At 45.4% G+C, this 21,500-nt stretch overlaps 11 protein-coding genes across 11 annotated transcripts; 6 read left to right on the forward strand and 5 right to left on the reverse strand.

Annotated features, from left to right (window-relative positions):
- Positions 1-76: 76 nt before the first annotated feature.
- Positions 77-1,030, forward strand: N7469_009854 (NADP-dependent oxidoreductase; the record flags this gene model as incomplete). The annotated part of the gene is made up of 1 exon (XM_056648759.1): positions 77-1,030. One exon carries the CDS (start codon positions 77-79, stop codon positions 1,028-1,030), a length of 954 nt encoding a protein of 317 aa, XP_056495890.1.
- A 308-nt stretch (positions 1,031-1,338) lies between these two features.
- On the reverse strand, positions 1,339-3,382 carry N7469_009855 (uncharacterized protein; the record flags this gene model as incomplete). The annotated part of the gene is made up of 3 exons (XM_056648760.1): positions 1,339-1,957; positions 2,025-2,314; positions 2,417-3,382. 3 exons carry the CDS (start codon positions 3,380-3,382, stop codon positions 1,339-1,341), a joined length of 1,875 nt encoding a protein of 624 aa, XP_056495891.1.
- Positions 3,383-3,816: 434 nt separating this feature from the next.
- N7469_009856 (NAD(P)/FAD-dependent oxidoreductase) lies at positions 3,817-5,040 on the forward strand (the record flags this gene model as incomplete). The annotated part of the gene is made up of 1 exon (XM_056648761.1): positions 3,817-5,040. The coding sequence occupies one exon, from the start codon at positions 3,817-3,819 to the stop codon at positions 5,038-5,040; it is 1,224 nt and encodes a 407-aa protein (XP_056495892.1).
- A 921-nt stretch (positions 5,041-5,961) lies between these two features.
- Positions 5,962-7,374, forward strand: N7469_009857 (tyrosinase family protein; the record flags this gene model as incomplete). Its single annotated transcript, XM_056648762.1, has 3 exons — positions 5,962-6,393; positions 6,490-6,565; positions 6,680-7,374. The coding sequence occupies 3 exons, from the start codon at positions 5,962-5,964 to the stop codon at positions 7,372-7,374; spliced, it is 1,203 nt and encodes a 400-aa protein (XP_056495893.1).
- Positions 7,375-7,589: 215 nt separating this feature from the next.
- On the reverse strand, positions 7,590-9,470 carry N7469_009858 (putative isoamyl alcohol oxidase; the record flags this gene model as incomplete). Its single annotated transcript, XM_056648763.1, has 2 exons — positions 7,590-8,931; positions 8,989-9,470. The coding sequence occupies 2 exons, from the start codon at positions 9,468-9,470 to the stop codon at positions 7,590-7,592; spliced, it is 1,824 nt and encodes a 607-aa protein (XP_056495894.1).
- A 1,190-nt stretch (positions 9,471-10,660) lies between these two features.
- N7469_009859 (uncharacterized protein) lies at positions 10,661-10,969 on the reverse strand (the record flags this gene model as incomplete). Its single annotated transcript, XM_056648764.1, has 2 exons — positions 10,661-10,854; positions 10,957-10,969. The coding sequence occupies 2 exons, from the start codon at positions 10,967-10,969 to the stop codon at positions 10,661-10,663; spliced, it is 207 nt and encodes a 68-aa protein (XP_056495895.1).
- A 130-nt stretch (positions 10,970-11,099) lies between these two features.
- Positions 11,100-11,388, reverse strand: N7469_009860 (uncharacterized protein; the record flags this gene model as incomplete). Its single annotated transcript, XM_056648765.1, has 2 exons — positions 11,100-11,195; positions 11,257-11,388. 2 exons carry the CDS (start codon positions 11,386-11,388, stop codon positions 11,100-11,102), a joined length of 228 nt encoding a protein of 75 aa, XP_056495896.1.
- Positions 11,389-12,608: 1,220 nt separating this feature from the next.
- N7469_009861 (arginyltransferase) lies at positions 12,609-14,594 on the reverse strand (the record flags this gene model as incomplete). Its single annotated transcript, XM_056648766.1, has 9 exons — positions 12,609-12,734; positions 12,784-13,043; positions 13,111-13,176; positions 13,227-13,324; positions 13,380-13,784; positions 13,857-14,042; positions 14,110-14,185; positions 14,262-14,306; positions 14,540-14,594. 9 exons carry the CDS (start codon positions 14,592-14,594, stop codon positions 12,609-12,611), a joined length of 1,317 nt encoding a protein of 438 aa, XP_056495897.1.
- Positions 14,595-15,899: 1,305 nt separating this feature from the next.
- Positions 15,900-16,525, forward strand: N7469_009862 (NUDIX hydrolase; the record flags this gene model as incomplete). The annotated part of the gene is made up of 2 exons (XM_056648767.1): positions 15,900-15,948; positions 16,098-16,525. 2 exons carry the CDS (start codon positions 15,900-15,902, stop codon positions 16,523-16,525), a joined length of 477 nt encoding a protein of 158 aa, XP_056495898.1.
- Positions 16,526-17,463: 938 nt separating this feature from the next.
- N7469_009863 (DNA-directed RNA polymerase II core subunit RPB3) lies at positions 17,464-18,618 on the forward strand (the record flags this gene model as incomplete). Its single annotated transcript, XM_056648768.1, has 3 exons — positions 17,464-17,517; positions 17,586-18,148; positions 18,231-18,618. 3 exons carry the CDS (start codon positions 17,464-17,466, stop codon positions 18,616-18,618), a joined length of 1,005 nt encoding a protein of 334 aa, XP_056495899.1.
- Positions 18,619-20,436: 1,818 nt separating this feature from the next.
- N7469_009864 (uncharacterized protein) lies at positions 20,437-20,724 on the forward strand (the record flags this gene model as incomplete). The annotated part of the gene is made up of 1 exon (XM_056648769.1): positions 20,437-20,724. The coding sequence occupies one exon, from the start codon at positions 20,437-20,439 to the stop codon at positions 20,722-20,724; it is 288 nt and encodes a 95-aa protein (XP_056495900.1).
- Between the last annotated feature and the right edge of the window lie 776 nt (positions 20,725-21,500).

The following is a 21,500-nucleotide window of genomic DNA, read 5'->3' on the forward strand; positions in this document are numbered from 1 at the left end:
TAATTATTTAAAGATTACATCCAAGTAGCTAAGATACGTTAATCCATCAACCATCAAAGAAATCATCAACTCCACAATGAAAGCCGTTCAGATCCTAGGGGATGTTTCCTCCCCAACTATCGCCACGAACTATGAAATGAACAAACCCACTCCCAAAAACGCAGAACTCCTTATCCGAGTCCATGCTGCCGGTATCACTGGAGACGAGATTATTTGGCCCGAGCCATATTCCCGGGCGACCAGGATCCCAGGTCACGACATTTCAGGAGTTGTCTCTGAAATCGGTCCAGACTATAACGGGCCTCTCGAGGTCGGCCACGAAATTTTTGCTTTGATCGCAGCAGACCGTGGCGAAGGCCAGGCTGATTATGCTATATGTCAAGCAAATGAGGTAGCCATGAAGCCAAAATCGATATCACACCAAGAGGCGGCTGCGCTACCGATTCCACTTTTGACTGCGTGGGAGGCACTATCGGACCATGGTGCGATTAGGTCTAACATGAAAGTCTTTATTACGGGGGCTTCTGGGGCTGTGGGAATTTTGGCTGTGCAGATTGCTAAGCATTGGTTTCACGCCCATGTGGTTGCCTTAGCCTCGTCTCAAACTCATGAGTCTCTTCGTAATATGGGGGCTGATGAAGTTTTGGATTACAGAGCTGCGGGATGGGAGAGTCAGATCAAGGGTATTGATTTGGTTTTTGATACTGTTGGAGGTGAGGTATTGGAAAAGTGCTGGGAGGTTGTTGATGATACTGGGGTCATTGTTACTGTTGGTGATCCTGCACCGAAATGGGCCTTTGGACGTGGTAAGGCTGTTGAATCTGCGGGTCACCCGGGTGTTCGATATAAGCATTTTATCGTTTCTTCCAATGCTGAACGGCTAGAGGAATGTGGTAAATTGATTGATGCTGGATCGGTTAAGCCATTGATGGTCAAGGCGTATCCCTTTGCGGAATCGGCAAAGGCATGGGCTTCTGCTCGACAGCGAGGCCGAGGACACAAAGTTGTGATAGATTTTGCTGGTGCGTAGCCGAGGCATGATCTTACCCAAGGGGCAGTATTAGTATCTTCGATATAGCAATGAATGGAAACGCTTCTATCGACACCTAAAGCCTCTAGGGGTTTAGTCGTAATGCTAGATCAAGAACAGCAGTAAAAGTGGGAACCGAGGATTGGCCACGAAAGAGGTGAACTTAAAGTACAAATCGAAAATCCTGAAAGAGAAGAGAAAGGTTTTTTTTTTCCACTAAAACTTAACAACAGCCAGCTGAACACTATCTCAGCGTAGTTCAAGGTTATATTAATTTTTGAATAAGCCATTTGCCAGCAAACAACAAATCATAATGTATTATGCATGTCCCATGAGAAATCAGTCCCCACATCACCGATGTTATACCATCCACAAAGATCGTCAATAGATCCCAAGAGCGGAAGAATATCAGTGTTGCTGCTTGAGGCCTCACCTTCTGAGCCCAGACTTCCTTGTCCGTTGCCACCGACGAGTGGTGGTAAGTCACCAGATCTTGGAGTACTTCCATTCGCCATACTTCTTGAACCAATTCCTAATACATGGTGTGCAATCTTTTGAATCTCTCGCACATTTCTCGCAGTCCTTGGCCACAGCTCGCCTAGGGCTTTGAGACAACCAATAGTCATTCGAATTTGGTCCCTAGCGGTAGCTAGCTTGGATCCTTTCAGCAGAAAATTGCAGGCAGAGAGAAGCGCCAACGTTCCCTCGCTAACCATACAAGTGGTGAAGGGCGTGTGGCGAAATGGGCGGACGGGTAAGGCTAAGAGGCGAATTTGTGCTTCAACTGATCGCATTACTCGGACAGTATGGACATTGATAAGCTCTGGAGTAGGGGTGTCTGGAGGTGGCTCTCGAGCACAACTTGAAATATCTTCAATAGGGTTGAACTTGAGATCTGAAAGTGGTCGATGAATACCGATTGTCGCTCTGTGTCGTCTTCATGTTAGCCGGAACAGTTTTCCCTGAAAATCCGATGGTAGGGATTATCACTTACACATGTATAAGTAGATGTGCTTGAAACATGAGTTCATCAATTTCACCAGCCTTATTCATGACCTGTTTACGATCCTTTGGCAAAAGGAGTAGCCAACCATCAATGGCAGAGTCGGCGGCCTGAATTACATGGATAGAATCCTCCTTGACGGCGTGTTTCGGGACCGTTGAGATCGCAAGTCCTGCACAGTTGACGGCGCCAATAAGGTATGCAAACGACGAGAACACTGTATCGTCAGAGGAAAATTCTCGACATTCAAAATCTTGTATTGTCTTAGGCTCGGGTATCACCTATTATCAAGTCAGCACATTTGGTCATGGTAATTGTGATTGTGGCCATTTCAAAGGGTAGGCTGTATTCGACTAAGCGGAGGAGGGGGTATGACAACGTACTCCTGACTCGTATTCTTGTTCTTCGCAAGGAAGCCCCACTGTTGAATCGACATCCAGGACTTGAAATTCCATTGTTCCCAAGGTCCCGGCGTAATATGCGTCGATTATGTACAACATCCACCAGGTTCGGCGCCAGCTTTCCCTGACTACGGGGTCATCGGCCCCTTGTTCCAGAGCGAATTCCTCGTGGTGAACTTGAAGGTCTAGGGCGAGCCTGATTGCGTTATCAATTTCCGCTTTAGACTGCTTCTTATGGTCGTACCAGAACAGGGCAATGGAGTATAACAGCCGAGCCTGGACTATGACTGGATCTGACGGTAGCGCCTGAACCAAGCAGTTTTCCACGTGGTCTTTCAATGGAACTGACCATTCACGGAAATTGTATATATATCCAATCAAGCGCATGGCCGCAATGAGCGGTCTCAGGCTTAGTTGTCGGTTCGGATCTTGATAATGTCTGATCATGTGGCGCCTTGGTAGAAGCAAAGGGTGAAAACGATGAAAATCCTTGTAATAAGAATCAACCAAGGAGTCATTTTCAATATTGCTCATCTGTACTTGACAAGGTGTTGTAGATCCCGGCGAGTTGGTATTGGATGTTGAATTGCCAAGAGCGAAACCATCAAGTAAACCACCGTCATTGGCGAAATTCGCCCCCATAAATTGTGACGTGAGATCCAGCTCGCCTTGAGTCCTAATGTTTCCCTGTCCTTGGGGGCTAGAGTTACTATGCATAATTGTGACAGACGAAGTATCTTCTACCCCGGCAAGTCGTTTGCGACGCTCTGCCAGCGCTGCTCGATCTAAGCCTCCGCGGCGCGATCGCGCATAGTTACATTCTTGCGCGGATTCAGCGCAACGAGCGCAACATGGTCGCTTTCCGTCGCACTTGAGATGCCGCGACCGACATGGTAGACATGCTAGTGATGAGCGCGTAGCTCTAGTATTTTGCACGGGAGATGTCATGTCATGGGAAGATGAGGCTAAGGCAGATAGATCGTCGGGGTAGAAGAAATGCGGATACTCGGGAACTCGTCGGGTATCCACTTTCCTCACGGCCCAGGCGGATACCCGAGTTAGGGCTATCTCATGCCGTCTACATTTCGTGAAATAATGTCAATTTTTTAAATGAGAAGGAATTTGGATAGCCGAGTGGAATGATTCACGTTGTGCCCGAATATCATTGAAAAGCGATTTATATAAATTGGGTAGGAAGTTTCGATCAGTTACTATTCTGATACAGCATATATACACAGTATAACAGCCACTTGAACTTGATTAAAGCTATTCTCAGCAAAAGAGTAGTACACCAGCCACTCAATTATCCTGCATAGGCTTTGAATATTTTCAACAGATCCCTCCAGCTCCAACTTTAGAGCTGTAAATCCAAATTTGCAGAAATGTCGAAGCAACTTGTCATTATCGGCACAGGCTTTGCCGGTATCTGGAGTGCTCTAGCCGCCAAACGCCTCGCAAAACTCACCAAGAAAGAGGATGAACTCGAGATCGTGGTTATTGCGCCAAAGCCATCTCTCGTCGTTCGCCCACGCCTTTATGAAGCCAATGCATCCAGCATGACCCACTCCGTCGAATCTCTCTTCATAGAGACTGGTATCCAGTTCGTCCAAGGTTTCGTGAAAGACATCAACGTTGAAAACAACACTGTCCTCGTTCGTGCGCCTGAGACTGTGAAAACCGTCAGTTATGACAGTCTAGTCATAGCAGCCGGGAGCTCAGTCGTACGACCAAAGGCTATACCCGGCATACACGAGCATGCGTTCGATATCGATTCCCTGGAGTCATCCAAAAAGCTTGAGTCGCATCTTCACAACCTTGCTTCGCTCCCGGAAAGCCCTTCGCGTGACACAATCGTCGTTTGTGGTGCCGGATTTACGGGAATTGAGTTAGCAACTGAGCTTCCTAAGCGTTTGATGAATTCAAATACTAGGATCGTGGTTGTCGAGGGCGCAAAGGAGCTGGGCCCTGAGCTTGGACCGGGTCCACGTCCTATCATCAGTCAAGCTTTGAAAGAACTCGGTATCGAGGTTAAACTCGGGTCTCTAGTCTCAGCTATTGGCGCTGACAGTGTGACTCTTGCGTCTGGGGAGAAGATTGAGACTAAGACGGCAATCTGGACTGCTGGAGTCAGAGCAACGCCTTTGACGGCAAAGATTCCCGCCCCCACGGATAGCCTGTCACGTCTCTCGGTTGATCGAAACCTTCGAGTTCCATCATTCAGTAAGATTTTTGCCACAGGTGATGCTGCCCATGTTGCAACTGATGACAAGGGTCATTTCGCTTTGATGTCTTGTCAGCATGCTCTTCCCATGGGGCGTGTATCAGGCCATAATGCCGCGGCGACACTTCTTGGCGAGCCATTGATCCAATATGAGCAGCCTTCCTATAATTGCTGTTTGGATCTTGGTGCATGGGGCACTGTTATCTCCGAGGGATGGAATAGAGAGGTCAAGATGACAGGTGATCTGGCGAAAAAGGTCAAATGCTTTATCAACCAGAAGCTAATTTACCCACCGGAAAATGCTGAGGAAGCAATCACAATGGCCAATCCAATTGGTCCTGACTCAGATCAACTCTTTGCACAGATTCTTGCCGCTGTTGCATAGATATTTTGTCTTTACTTCGTCGCTATGCTTCCAGTGCAGATGGTAGCTTAATACTGCAAATTAGAGATAGACAACACCGGATTACGCACAAGAGACACACGAACCTTTTAGACAATAATGTATTAGTATGATGAATTTCAAACTACTGTAGTTCAAAATCTTTCACGATCCGTAGGAAGATCATCTTTTTACACAAAAACCCCGAGCCACTACGACTCTGCCACTGGCGTACTGCTTGGTGTGACTCTTTTCATCTTCAAAAGCTAACATGATGATCGGTAAGACCTACTCCTTTGACAACAAATTTACCTGTCACTGAACTAATGCACTCCCATGAGTTGGCACCGCGAGTCCAGCCTGGTCTACTGTGTTCCGAGACCTAGATCCTGCAAAAGAGCTGCAACTAAGTGGGGAACTACAAGTTGAATACGACTCAATTCCTATTTTCACGATAGCATAACCAGCTCAGAATTCCCTCATCGGTATCATTGAACTTGTAAGAATATGACTTATCCTTGTTCTGATAGTTTCCCTGCACAAGGTAGTATTAGGGGCTTACCGGAGTCTTTCAGGCACTTGGGGGCCCAAGATCAGCCTGGTGGGGCCCCCTGCGGGAAGGACCCAGTCACCGCGGCAGGGCCCCCGGGGGCGGCATGGGGGAGGGTTAAGTTGGCAAGCAACCCCCGGCACCAGTACGGTTTAATCACGAAGAATTTGCTTCAGCATCAGCGTGTAAGGTTCCCCACTAGTCCGAAATTAATCGGTGATCATGGTCCGATGCAGGTGCGATCGAATTGCTTATCTAGCTGGGCACCCTCGTGGCGATTGTGCGAGTTTTCTTTCTACCTGGAGGATAATCTATACAGAACCTACATCACATAGCAACCCGTAACTTGGCAGTACATAGAGACATCTATCGCCATGGTTCAAGTTACCGCCAGAATACTTGCGATAGTAGGGATTCTTACCCTACAAGCATATGCCGTTCCTGTTTCCAAGCACAGCATTGAAAGCAGCTCATCTTTATCTCTTGAGGTGCCCACGGTAGCATCTAACTCGTCGATAATTGCAGAAGTTCAGCTTCAGCGGCTAGCTGAGATTGCGCGTGGAATTGCCCTTTCTCGTGTCACACACGCTTCAGGGCAACACGAGAAATGTACCCAGCAAACCATCAGAGTTCGTCGTGATTGGAGAGCTTTCACTCGCAAGGAGAAAAAGGCTTATATCAACTCCGTATTATGTTTGCGAGAGTTACCGTCTATCACTCCCCCCGATTTGGCGCCAGGGGCCAAGTCACGATATGATGACTTTGTGGTTACCCATATCAATCAAACACAAATAATTCACTACACGGTATGTTTAAGCTGCAAAATTTGCTACAGGTTCTGAATCTAGATGGACTATGATTGGTTAGAGTAGTAGAATTTGCTAATATGAACTTGAATAAAGGGAACATTTTTGGCGTGGCACCGGCATTTTACATGGTCTTTTGAACAGACTTTACGAGACGAATGTGGTTATTCTGGTGATTTTCCGTGAGTTAATGTCTTTCATGAATCTATTCTATCCGTCAAAGCCATATTAAATTATTTCCTCCGAGTCAGATATTGGAATTGGGGAGCTGACGTTGACGCCTTAGAGAAATCTGAGGTGTTCGACGGCAGTGATACCTCCATGTCAGGCAATGGCGCTTATATAGCGAACCAACCTGAAGTCATATTGACTCTTCCGGGTTATCCTGATGTTTGTCTTCCCGCTGGAAGTGGCGGAGGGTGCGTGACCAGCGGTCCATTTAAGGACTGGAAAATCAACCTTGGACCGGCAGATTTAGTGATACCCGGCGCAGACGTGGGCACGAGTGAAAACCCTTTAGAATACAATCCTCGCTGCTTGAGACGGGACCTGACAAGCGCAGTATTGAAGAAATTCAATAAATTCTCCGATATCGTGAACCTAATCGTTCAAAACCACGATGTTTGGAGCTTTGAAATGACTATGCAAGGGTTTCCTGAAACAGGACTTATTGGTGTACACGGTGGCGGACACTTTTCGATGGGTGGCGATCCAGGTCGTGATGTTTTTGTGAGTCCTGGGGATCCAGCCTTTTGGCATCATCATAGTATGGTTGATCGAGTTTGGTGGATTTGGCAAAATCTGGATTGGGAGACTCGTCGGGATGATATCTCGGGTACCGGGACATTCTTGAATAAGCCTCCGACGCCAAATACTACACTCGATACTTTGATTGATCTGGGTTTTGCGAGTGGGGAACCTATTGCCATGAAGGAAATCATGAGTACCACTGCGGGTCCATACTGTTATATTTATGCGTGAATGCTGTACCACTGGTAGTATACAGCGAGATGAAGGAAGCGAAGGACTGCATTGGCTATTCACTAACTTTATTGGAAATTTTCGAATAGATAAAAAATATCAAATACGAGTACAATAGAAAGAACGGGCACGACCTGAAATGCACAGGAGAGGAAGCGTTTAGTCTCAAAAGGTGATGTTGTACATATTGTGCAGCATTGTGATGTGAAATGCCATCATTCACTTCCCACTCGACAAAGAAGACCACTGTGAAGATCAGAGTACCATCTGTCACTTACAATCCCGCTTATCACGTATATGCTTTCACTTGGGTCGTACCTCAATTTAAGGTCCAATAGTCGATCATAGTTTATACCATAGAAATCATGCTTCCAAGTAGTGGTGAAGGGATTGCCTTCATTCATATAAGACCCGGTATTGGGCGCCCAGTCCCTCCAAACAGCCTCTTTAGCATTCTCATAGAATTTGGCACCAATCTCGAGACCAGTCTTTGGGTCACCAGAATCATCAAAGGAAGAACCGTAAGCCATGACGTGAGCATATGCCGAGCGCCAAGCAGGAAGTACGCTTCCACGTCTTTCTTCAGGGATACTTGAGGGACCAGGTCCTCCCTGTAAACCAAAAAGAAGCATAGCTCCCTGCTTAGGATCCTGCGAGACGGATATTCTCTTGAGATAACGGATCAATCTTTCCCGTGGAATATCGGATAGTTCAGGCCTTCCCAAAAGTCTGCTTGTGAACAAACTAGTAGCTCCCGCTGACTGGCTGGACATGAAGTTTGGCTTTGTGTAAGACCAATAAGACTGGGAAGTCGGACCAGTGATAGAGACGTTGAGGTTTCCCTGTCCAACGCTTGCGGCTTGAGCTACCAGTCGGTGAATAGTTTCGTTCATATTTTTCGTGCTGGAATTGAAACTCGCCAAACTAACGATCACAGCGGGACCGGAGACTGATTCACTCATTCCCGCATAACTAACGGCCTGGTCCCCAGTCATTGACATGACAGTTCCAGTAATTCCCGCATCCATAAGGTCAGGGATATTCGAAGCTGTTTCGGCTAGAGCGGCCCATGATGCATTGCCAGAAGCATGAAAATTGTCTCGCGGGTAAAAGGTCAGACCTCCAGTCACGACGTTTGCTGGGACAGGATGGGTTTTAAGAATGAACTCGGTTATAACGCCAAATTGACCTCCTCCGGCACCACGAACGGCCCAGAAAAGATCTCGGTTCTGCTGGTCATTGGCTATAAGACGACGGCCATCGCTAGTCACAACAGTCACTTGGTATACCTGATCCGATGCTAGGCCATATGTACTTGAAAGGAGACCATGGCCGCCATTCTGGATTAGTCCACCTAGACCGACGGTTGCGTCTTCACCTCCCACCACGGTTCTACCGATTTGATGTACGGCCGTGTAGACATTACCCCAGCTATTTCCGCCACCACAAATGACCACATCGGCAGTTTCGTTCTTTCCAGGTATTTCCCATGCAGGTTGATGTCGTATATGATTGAAGTTGTGAGTCAAGATAGAAAGTGAGTACGCTCCCGTTGATCTAGAAGAGTGTTAGAATGCCTCGGGAAAAGCAATCAAATGACAAGAGCACACGTACCGACCATTCAAGTCGTGTCCCGTAGACTTAATTACAACGCGGATGTTGTTGTCGGATGCCCATTTCATAGCAGTGGCGACTTGTTTCTCGGTAGTAGCATTGACAATGTATTGAGGCAACCCCCCAATGCTGCATCCCTTCTCCTTACTGTATCCAGATACACCCGGAGGCAAACAAGAATTGTTGTTCCAAATGGAATAGTCATTGCTCTCGACCCAACGGCTGTGGTAAGCCGCATATCCCCAGTGATCTTTCACGTCACTGCATTCATGAGATGATCCGAAAGGGTTTCCGGGGTAGCAAGAGGAAGACACTGGAATAGTTTTAAGAAGAGTTCCTTGGATAGATTGATTCAGTGAAGCCCATTCTTGTACAGATGGCCAGTTTGCATCGTGAGGTGATGTTTTGCATTTTGTCGACTCTACCAGAGAAGCAGCAAGAAAAGCAAGGCACCAAGAGACCACTGCGAAGGTGAATTGCATGATTTTGGCTGCAAATTTTGGTTCGGAATACTCTACAGACATTAGCTGATCTTTATATCTTCCATCAATGCACTTCCGTTAATAAATACGAACACGCTGACCCACTTAAACTAGATCGTGAAGAGTCGATGTAGTTGCAGATCATCCATGGATGAATCCGAAAATTTCCCTTTTTGGTAGAAAAACACGAATACGCGCGAATCTACAGTCCATAGATTTTTACCTTGAACCAGGTAGGCACCAATTTATAAATCTAAAAATAATTCAAATAAAATACTTGATCGTCTGGAAATTTGGAGCTAGGCCTCGGAGTCTTGATATGGTGTACCGTTCATCCGCATCACAATATCTTCAAAACGGTACTTAATACCCTATTTCCCTTCCACTCGTACATGAACCATGCGATAGTAATCCCCTACTTTGGGTAATGGTGATAATGATGATGATAGTGATGGAGTGAAAATGGTGATGATGTTGAACTTGTTGCATAAGTCCGCAGCCATTAATGGTAGATCACGCATCATTTGGCATTGATGATAAATTTCGAGACGATAACAAGAACTTGCAGTATGGTGGCTTCTTTAATTGATACTCGCTGGGTTTCCTCTAGCCCTGGCATGGAAATCTGCGGTTCAGATTGTTTACCTTGATTTGGACAAATGGAGGTAAGATTCTGCTGATTTCTATTGGCAGGATCCAATAACCCCCAGAGGGAATTGCAATCCCAAGAATCTCCTTGTTGTGGTAATGTCGCGAAACCTGGGCGTCTGCTCAAAGAATGAGATGTTATGGCCAGTGTTATTTTGTAGTTGTGTGGTGTTTGATCCCTTGAGACCGTGGTCGTGAAAGTTTTCATGTTCGTTATTGGAGTTGACCGTAGCATTGTTTATCGGGAGTCGATCTCCTGCTGCATTTTCTAGTGCAGAGGAGCTGATATCCCCGATGGGAATAATGGTGGTATTGTAGGGTTCTCTGATAGGCCGGGGGATGGTTGGGTAGAAACATTCTCTAGTCAATGCGGCTCATTGGTGTTTGATTATTCCTGGCTTGTAATGAAAGACCAGCAAATTGTGTTGACGTAGAAGTGAGCGCAGAAGATGATACTGCATCCGGAGAAGAGGCGAGTTAGGTAGAGGAAAGGCCACTGATCTAGGATAGATCTTTAGAAAGCCTCCACCTATCTTGACAAGTCAAGGGAGGCCGACCTGGATGCCAGCAGCAATAGTGGCCCATTTATGCACAAGCTCGGTCACCTTGACTGTCAAGGATTTACCTTCCTCTGGCCACCAGTCTTTGAGACGATCTTTAGTCAAGGGGTTCAGGATGATGTTATATCTCTTAGCGCATTGATCGTCTTTCCGGCCTTTGATGAGCAGTGCTGTGGCTAGTTAGCATTTCTTCATGTTTGATGTGTACATCAGAATAGATCACCAATTTCATCAGCATTGTAAAATTAATAAAAGGGATTAGATAAGATGATACGGACTGTACTCTGCCATAATGATATCCCAAAGCGAAGTCCCGCCTGGATCAATGAATAATGTGTGAAAAATTCAGAGACGGCGATGAAAGATCTCCATTCTCCGAGAGATTGGATAACAAACCACTGAAAAGACTAACAATAGCAAATCAGATGAGAAGACCTGCAGGGCCCGCAGTTGAAAGACCAGTTCCCATTCCCATAAAATTACCAAGTCCTATGATACCACCCATGGCCATCATAACCTAACAATTGGTAAATGTTAGTTTGCCCACAGATTCTCGTTAATATAGCGTGGTCACGTACAAGGTGTCTTTGAGGAAAAGCCCGGTTCAATTGGTCATTTCCCACTTCACGGACCTGAGTTTCCTCGATGGATTTTGCATTGTCTTCGTTGTCGGGAGGGTCGCTAGGACCAGATTTCTTTAGTTCCGTCATAGTAAGAATGCAAATGCCACTCTTGATGAGAGGCCTAACTATACGAGACGAGACCAAGTTTCCTTCTAAAAGATTCAGAATCTCAATACCTCCAAGTACATATAATCTGACGTGGAGATTGACTCGGCTCATTGACTCGGCTCACCATGGGATTTTAGAATAAACCCATCATGACTATATAGAGCTCCAGCTCTTCCCCTACACAATTAGCAATACACACTTTTTCCATTGCATTCTCCTGTATTACCCACATACATTTGAAAAGAATCTCCCAATTAGCAAATCTGTGTTCTCAATATCATTGGAAACCTTTCGAAATCTGGTATACTTGTCCCGTTCCAAGTGCAGTCAACGATGACTCAATCCACCACCAACGAAAATTCAATCAAGCAAACGTGTACAAATTCAATATAAGCACTATAAAATAGCAGCCGACTCGTCCAAATATAGCACAATAAATACTCATTTCCATCCCATCAGTGAAAAAAAGAAAATCATGGCCCGCAACCCGAAAAGAAAGAAAATCCCTTCGAATCCGCCGACGTAAACGGACCCGAAAATCTACTTCTCGCTTTTACCTTGTATTCGGCATAATTGTTCTTTTATCACTTGCCGTAGTGACGACGGCTACAATCACTCTTTCTACTGGTTTACCTACTATATCATCACACGATAAAATCCCATCGATAGACCCTGTATTACCCTCATCCACTCCTTCCATTGAGAGTCAGGGCATGTACCAAAATTCAGGTTTCTTCGATGAAGTTCAGATAGAGAGTATTCTGGGATTTTTCCGCAGAGTCGATCAATTATTGGTTCGTATTATATCTTTTACTGGTCTTCCGATGTCGAGGCTTCAGTGTATTCGAGTGATATGAATAGTTGCTAATTTCTTGAAAGGAGGTTGGATGGCGAGTTTATGAGTTGTGTACAGCTCAGACAGCAGTTATGTTACCCCGATATTCGCATCGAGCTTTGATTGAGGATATTCCTGGGACTTATAAAGGATGATCTGTCATGGAGTTGAAAGATACGAAATGAGACCGAGATAGTTCTTGTTATAGCGTCTTATTCGATTTTCGATGATAATCATGACCATTCGACTGGGAAAAGTCGATGCTCAATTCAAGACTACAATGAGATAAATCATCAACACGCATCTATGACATCTATCTTGTTATATTATCGACAAAATGTTGTTTTTTTTTCACGCTAGAAGTCTAATCAAATAACACGACTGCACTATCCTTAACAATATCCGGACCTAGAACAGCGGCAAGCTCACCAACAATCCCTTTGACAGATTGTGGATTATCATACTTCATTTTCTCCCAACCGACAAGGTCCTTTCAGGGTCAGTAATTTTACCATACAAGTGACAAAGCTTGAACTCACATTGAAATGAACAAATGCTCCATGGTATAGAAGATTCCAGTTCCCCAAGTTTAATGCGTTCACTTGATCCAAGGTCAGGACACCTGGCATGTCGATTTTGAATAGAGAAAGGGCCTCTTCATTGGTGCCATCGATGGGTTCCTCGGGTGCTGATTCTCCGTCCTTCGAGGAGCGATCTCGTGATAGAGAGACGTAGGGTCGGGTATCTAGTTTTTGAGAGAGTTCTCCGTCAAGGGGGTCCCATGTGTTTGATTTGGGGTCTATATGGGTCAGTAAATGTTCATTTCATGACAAAGAAAAGAACTCAAGCTCGGGCGACCTGCTTACCAAGGATGTACTGGGGTTTGAAATTTCCCTTATAGCGCATCTTCTGACAGTTATGAATATAGTAACCTATAAAAGTCAACACGAATTCAAGATTTTTGGATCAGATGGATACAAACCCATATAGTAATAAGGATATCCATTTTCTTGCGCAAAGGCAATCTCACGCAAAGCGCTCAATTTGCCAAATTCCCATTCTTCGTATTCGGGATCGTAACTAGAGGTAATCAGCCTAGCCGTCAATTACATTCCCAGAGGATTTCATTACTCACAAGACATAAACCGAGCTTACTCCGCTCGGAAGCAAGTCCAAGACCGCCACTGCAATCAGCTTTCCATCCAATCGATAGCATTGATGCCACGAGCCCAATTTTTTCTCGGATTCATTAGATTTAGTAACTGTAGCTGGGGACCGTTTGATACCCGAACACAGGAAACGTGAGAAATCCTTGAGTTTCCAGCGAGAAAGGTCTTCCTTGTGAATGGTAGTTTGATACTTGAGGAATAACTCATACTTCGCCTGCGAAGGAGAGTCGGCTTCAATGTTTACTTCAAAGCGATGAGCTGGTTCCAGAGCCCGTTTTGTCGATGGGTCAATGGGCCGTTTGACATGGCTGTACTCTGACTCATGAACCGATGAAAGAAGATCAAAGTTGCATTTCCGAAACTTTTTCTCTCTGTAGAGCGCGTTTGTTAAAAAAAAATGGGAATAATTTTGATATTAAATTTTCCGTTCAAGTAATACTCACTCTCTTGAACGTGGACAAAGCCGAGCAGCTTTTCGAATGTACTCAGGTCCCAAGACGAACTTGTTCCATCGATTGATGGCTTTGCGCTGATCCCGTCGCGATTGGTAAGCGGTAGCCTCCAATCTTAGCGTATAATGGGGACAACAAGAACGCCGCAGATTCTGTTTGTAGTATAGAGTGCCCGATCTAGATGAGTATAAGTGATTGGACAAGACGTGCCAAGAGACAAAGCGCGAAGGCGAATGGTACATACCTTCTCCAGCCCTGATCGACGAGGATACCATAATGCTCAGGGCGCACGGCCACAGAGCTGGTGTAGTATGATGCGCCTACACCATGACGTGTCAGTTAATCTTTGCCCTGGGGAGAATTGTAGGACTCAAATGAGTTCCGAGTATGACATACTGCCATCGTCTGATTTGCAGTACCCGCACGAGTTGCGTTGGTAGCCTGTACATGCAAGAAATTAAAAATCAGTGGGATGTGAAATGTATCTTTTTTTTTTTTTGTCTTTTTTGTACTGCGTATTGAAGCCGGAACTAGAGATCGACAAGCAAGTTGATAGTTCCCCCACCAACCTGGTCTTGTTTCCCCCCCCGGTGCAGCCACCAAAAACCAGTGGACACGCCACGGGGTAGTGATAGAGTGTTTCAGTGGTTCAATGCAAGGAAGTGGGACGGTACCTAGTGGCCGAAAGAGCGACAGCTGTCGCGCGCGTTCGGCGTCAACGGGTTCCATCTGGCAATCAATTCACAGCCGACGGGGTTGGTTGGCGGTCCCGGCGGGAGTCAGAAATTCACGGGAAACAGCAAAGAGACAGAGACAAAGACAGAGACACTTGACTGTGGCGATGAAGAGGGGAGAGAAGGATTAAAGGATCAAAGATCAAATGGGGGAGGGGAAGGGGGCCGAAGGGAGATTGATGTGTGGCTGCAGAGGGCAGAAGGGGAAGATCGGGTCGAATGGACGAGTTTCTGGCGGGGTTGTAATACATGCGAGTCAGAGTACGATGTGGATAGTATTAGATAGTCATAGATAAAAGATAAACAATAGAGGGGGAAATGATAGAAAGACGAGAAGGAAAGGGAATGACTATAATAAGTAAGAATGATTTAAAATCTTGAAGATTTGGAAAATCATAGCTATGATCTACGTAGTCCAGTATAGTCCTTTCATCGTTATCCCCGTGCTCGATTACCAGATGCGTCTGTCTGGTTGGGATATAATAAGTAGATCACACTACACCATTCAATATCATTTTAATCTACCAGGTAATATATAGATAGTAGTATATAGTATCATATAAGAGTCATTCCATATTATTGTTCATATTGAATATAATCTACAATTTCATTTCACTACAGACTAGTTATACTCATGTTCATACTCATACTAAGCTGTATGTATGTAATGTATTGTATTCCTTAGTCAGTCACTGCGATGCCCCTCCATTCCACTTTCAATCCTCAATTCCATCTTTCTCCCTCTAGACTTCTTTTCCTACCTTTTCTTCTACTTCACCATGTCTTTTACTACTTTTCAATTTCGGATCCCGTCCACTACGGGAATGAATCGGAAGACTTAAATCACCAATCTTTCTCTCGTATCTTCTTTTTTTCCCCCTTCATTTTAATCCTCTTCCCTCAAAGGAAAAAAAAAAATTCCCTTGCCGACCGCCTTCCCAACTCCTCCCCGCCCCGAAAAAAGGGCAGAAGAAGGAAAGTGAAGTTCGGCTTGGAAGAAGAAGAAGAAGCTTCTTCTTCTTCTTCAACCGAAGAGACTTGCAGGCTCCGCGGGAGCTTGTCCTGAGACAACCTTTCTTACTTTACAACCCCCTTTTGCAATCTTCAAAGATTTCAATCTTCTTTTTTTTTTAATTTCCATTCTCTCACTCTTCTTCTTTCGCTTTATTTTCTGACTTTCCACCCGTCCCCCACCCCATTTTTCCTTCCGGTCCTCCACGCTCTTTTCCACTTTCCTTCCGGTCCGTATTTCGGTACCCTTCCCGATTTCGGCTTCGGTAGCCACTCTCCTCCTATCGCAATGGCTCAAATTCGTTCCATGGAGGCTCGCGTTGGGCGAAAGAATCAACGTAAGTACTTCTACAAATGTAGTACTCTACATCCGCCATTCTTGCTGCATGTGGGGGGGCGATCCGTGATCGACTCTGCATTTCCCGCTTACACCACACCTCATCTTTCTGTCTGGGGCTTAAATCACTAACAGTGACTTATCTCATAGGCTATGGTTCAAAAGGCGAACGGCTTGTCGCCGGAGTCGTTCCCCTTTCCGCCGATAAAACTAAAGTTCTGATGATTCAATCCGCCGGACCCGGAGGTTGGGTACTTCCCAAGGGTGGATGGGAACTCGATGAAAGCACCGCACAACAGGCTGCTTGCCGAGAGGCATGGGAAGAAGCCGGTGTCGTTTGTACCGTGAGCAAGGATCTGGGTCTGATTCCCGACATGCGCCCTACTGCGTTGGTGACGGTGCAAGCTCCCAAGGCCTCCTATCAATTCTTCGAGGTAACGGTCGATCGAGAAGAAGACGATTGGCCAGAAAAGTACAAGAGGAAACGGCAATGGGTTGGCTATGCTCAGGCGGCCACAGCGCTTGCCAATCGCCCTGAATTGCTCGAAGCGCTTAACCGGAGCTCTTTGAAGAGGTAGCCACCGCCGGTACAATCACGCTGTGCGGGTTGTATGTCACGGCCTCTTCACAACGTGAACAACCGATATTTGGGAATGACTGCGGCTGCTATGTATCAATCCATGCATGAGCAAGTATTTTTCTCCCGATTGATGACTCGCTACGACCAACGAAAAAAAAAAAGATCGGTGGCTATGTTGGCTTTCTGAACTTCTTTTTTTTGCCTTTTTCTTTTTCTTATTTCTTGTTTTATTCTTATCTCTGCATCGCATACTTCGCCTCTACGGCCGGGCTGCTGTCTTACCTGGTCGGTTCCTCTTTGGCGCTTCAAGTTTCAACTTTTTTACTATTTGCTTCCTATTTTGCTACAACCTTATTCTTATAGACACCCCGCTTGAGTCCCCATTCGGGGACCTCTAGCCGGCTGGAGGGCTCCCCGTGATATCTTCGATCAAATCTTCACTTCCTAACATGCTACTTCGTCAAACGCCGAGCGAGAGAATGTACCTCCGGATCATCTGGAAAGCCTCACTTAACTGGCTAGGCGTTGCTCACGCTCAATGAAATACGAACTATGCCCTCCACTCCAAGTTCTCAACACTCAAGCTTCATCTAAAAGACTTTTTTCAATAGCATAAATGTGTAGTCAAATACGTATTGAATGTTGTAATCACTAGTTAATACACCGTCGCCAAAAACGAAGACCGACGATTCAGTGCTGTGTCCCGATTAGGAAAAGCGCCAAGACTTCCTCCAAGAAAGCAAATCCGCGCTTTCACTCCCGCGCGGAGCCAGGAACAACTCTCAACCAATCTCATTTTCATCCTCACCACCCCATCACCACGGCGCCTGCTGTCCACGGCCTCAATATACTTTTGCCTACCTTCCATCAATAACTAAATAAGCTTCTCCAGCCTCGGACACAGGCGGCGACGAGCGCGGCCGCATTGAAATCACGATGGATTACGAGATGGACATGGAGCCCACAGGGCCTCAAGTGACCGTCCGCGAGGTTCGTTATCTCCAAGATATCAATATCCAAATCTTCTCAATGAAGGGATTCACTGACAAATACACCAGGCGGAGCCCTACCGCGTCGATTTCAGATTGAGCTCTGTCGACCTCGCCTTCGCCAACTCACTACGCCGAACGATCCTGGCCGAAGTCCCCACAATGGCCCTAGATCTAATCGAAATCGAAAGCAACACATCCGTTCTCCCCGATGAAATGCTTGCCCACCGTCTCGGCATGGTACCTTTGAACGCGAAAAACTGTTCGCAGATGGATTATACCCGCGACTGCGACTGCGAGGATCATTGTATGCGGTGTAGTGTGACGCTTTCGCTTCATGCGCGGTGTGGGAGTGGAATTATGCCTGTTTATGCGCGTGATTTGATTGTTCAGGGTGACCGGTTGAATGATACTATTGGTGATCCGGTCATTACGGATCCTGAGGGGAAGGGTCCTTTGATTTGTAAGTTGAGGAAGGGTCAGGAGATTAAGTTGACTTGTTTGGCGAAGAAGGGGACTGCGAAAGAACATGCTAAGTGGGCGCCTACTGCTGCTGTTGGATTTGAGTATGATCCGCATAATAATTTGAAACATGTGGATTACTGGTATGAGCAGGATGCTGCGAAGGAATGGTACGTGATTACTTGCAATTTCGATGATCCTTGAGGGGGGTTTTTGTTGGTATTCAAAATTACTTACGCATGACTTTTCTAGGCCTATTTCTGAAAATGCTGCTTGGGAACCTGCTGCCAATCCGGATCAGCCATTCGACTATGATGCTGAGCCTAGTACATACTACTTTGATGTGGAGAGCATCGGTAACCTCGAACCTGATATGATCATTCAGCAGGGTATCTTTGTCCTTCAGGAAAAGCTCGCTACCACAATCTCTGTTCTTCAAGGCGGGGCTGAGGATGGTCACGTCGGTGGTATCGATGATGCCGACATGATGGGTGGCGGTGACCCTGACGCTTACGAGCCTCCAGAGGGAATGGATGGCCACCTCACTGCTTATGGAAATGGTGCCGGGGGTGCCTGGGGTGCCAGTGCACAGACACCATATGGTGCTACGCCATATGGACAGGGCTCTTACGGTTTCTAAATGTCAGGCGAGCAGGGCATGGAATAGGCTCGAGCATGCGGGTTGGAGTTTTTAATCCTTCATCTTTCTTGTTTTCTTCTTTAGGTCATTCTTTTCAGGCGGTCTGGTGGCGCAATATGGAGTTTTCTCTTGAAAGGTGATAATCGGCCGTGTGAGACTTACATTGTCCATATACTCTTCACTACTGTTAAAAAAAAGCATTTTCTTGGTTGATAATAATACCGACGTTCTGTCAATTCAAAAATATAACTTTGTTACTTTGTATACAATGACCGAAAATGCTTATTAGGAGGTGAATAAATGCTCAATCGCCCAGCACCCAAAACTTCCGGTCCAAGAATAATATACCCACCTATAACAAGCTACCTAAACAAATGAACCTGTCGTCTCGCAGCATCAAATACATCACACTCATGGCGAAATGCCCCTCTCACCTGAATCCAAAAAGCATGTTTGGGCACTTTACCTGGTACATCAACAATAACACATTGACTGTTACTCTTAGTAGGAGTAATACTACTCACCGATTCCTCAAGAGAAGATTCAACCGCCAATAAAAAGTCCTCTGGAACACGACATTGATAATAAAATGTCATCGGTATAGCAACCCACATCTCTATTCCGGCATTAATTCCCGTATCATATACGTTTTCCAAATGCCAGGTTCGACTAGGGAGGAATGTTCTATCTAAGACTGGCATTAGTGAAAGTGGGAGCTGAACATGGTTATGGAAGACCACTTGGAGGTCATTATCTTGATGGATTGAGAAATGGATTAAGGTCTCTGTGTGGTTGGGGAAGGGGTTTGTTGTAGGTATCAGGTTTATATCCTTGTATTCTTCGTCGAGGTAGACTATTTTTTGTAGTGAGGTTTCTTGTATGAGTACTTGATCGAGTTGGGCTTGTGTGGCTTTTGCTCGGTTGGATTCAAAGTGTCGTTTGCATTTTTATGACGGTGGATTTGAATGACTATCTTGATGAGGAGGATTTCAAGAATTATCACGATGACTAGGGTGGTGGTAACAGCGAATATAGCTGCGACGATAACTGATATAGTAAATTTCATATCTTGAGGCGGAAAGTGCTAAGCTCACGATTGGAGGGGAGGGAGGAGGGGGTTTAAGTTGGTGCAGCTTTACGGTTAGATGATTGAGGTTGAATGGTGCCCGTGTTTCACTTCTATGATTGATTGATTGATTGAGAAAACAACGTTGTTGGTGCGGTCTGTAGACAAAGAACGCTATCGTTTGAACGAAGCTATTGTCTTTCATATAACCATGCTCGGCTTTATCTGCTTCTACTAATAGTTTGTATACGAAGACGCTTCATTCATTTGTATTGGTCTTTATTACTACGTTCTTCTCAAGTCTGAATGGATGACTTCAAGCGTAGGTCCTACTACTCTTAGGTACTAAGACTCCCTTGCTATGTCCAAATGAAGAATTATATAAGAGTACAAGCATAAATGAATTATTATTCTGTTCTTTCCACTTAAAGAGTGATTGATACCTCCAGTATAATGATCTTTTCAACTTCATGTATATGACAAGTGGTCTTTATTAGCCAATGTACTACAGAGACAGACTATGTACTTTCATATAATATTAATTCAACTACTCCTCCTTCTTAGTCTCCCAGACAAGTTGTAGCTCTTCAGTATAAATTGGCCACTGGCAGCTCTAGTGAATGCTATATCTCTAACATTCAAATTACCGTCCCCAAAACATAGACCATCTTACTACTAGCACTAGGACTACTTCGATATCAACAAGAGTTAAGCTCACCAAATCCACCAGCTCACGTACCAAAGCTTTAAGTATGGGAAGCTCCAGCAAAAAACAGCATAGTGGTAAGGAGAGTCAGCAGGGCAAGGGCAAAGGTAAAGAAGCTGAAGGCCTTGGTATCATGAACGTCGAGGTCCCGACACAAACGAAGAAACCCGAAGGGATGGCCAAACTTTGCACATGTGATTTCGTCTGTCAACATAAAAAGTTTGCTCGAGATACAGCGAATACAGGGAAGAAGGTTGAAAGGCCAGATGTCTTCGCTGTTTTGCGAAGTGCGGAGAAGCGAAAGGGTAAGCAGGACCAGCAAAATCAGGAGTAAATGATTTGAGTTAGAGTATATACTATCAGTGTCATCGAACTTATTGTTTGATGCTATCCAATAAACTCGAAAATCTATTATTATGGAGGAATATCAGCTTAGACGTATGCTCCCAGGAGCCGTGTTTGTTTAGAAATCTTTTTATCCAATTTTAAATAGGGTTTATAGTCATGTATTACCACACTGCAATGGTGCATTTGCTATGACTCTCCGACACTATCACAGCCTTGTGATAGTAGACGCAAAATTGAATGCAGTCTTGCTCGTATCATTGCTTTTCCTCTTGCGCTCAAGCTTTCCCGATTTGCTGTTCTCTCGTTTACTTCATCGGGATATCCTCATTTCATCTTTACAAACGGAATTCTCAAGAAACTCTAGCCTGATATCGCAACGATACCTATCGTTTACCTTAGCAATAGGCATTGCAGAGCATTTCCGCTTTGGGCAGTCAGAAGCTACAATATCCTCATCACTTAAGGCATTGTGTTTACTGCGAGTGGTGATCTACTTTTTCAATATCATGCTGGAGAAAGCGGGGTGCAGTGGAGATAGGGCCGAGGGTGATGGTTGTGATGAGTGTCCCCAGATTCCTATCGTTTTGTACACTAAAATAGTAATACCTTCCAATTTGTTTTAACTCCTAAAAAGGGCAAGCCTGATGATTGGTTCAATAAAAGGCTTAGACTTGTATCGTTATGCATTTCTACTATGTATGCCTACGGGCTGGAATGATCTCCAGCGAAAAAGGCACCCGATGAACCATCGTATCAAGATTT

Source organism: Penicillium citrinum (assembly GCF_028827155.1).
Source record: "Penicillium citrinum strain IBT 23319 chromosome Unknown utg000009l:1.0-4274883.0:1.0-4276374.0, whole genome shotgun sequence".
NCBI classification, from domain to species: Eukaryota; Fungi; Ascomycota; class Eurotiomycetes; order Eurotiales; family Aspergillaceae; genus Penicillium; species Penicillium citrinum.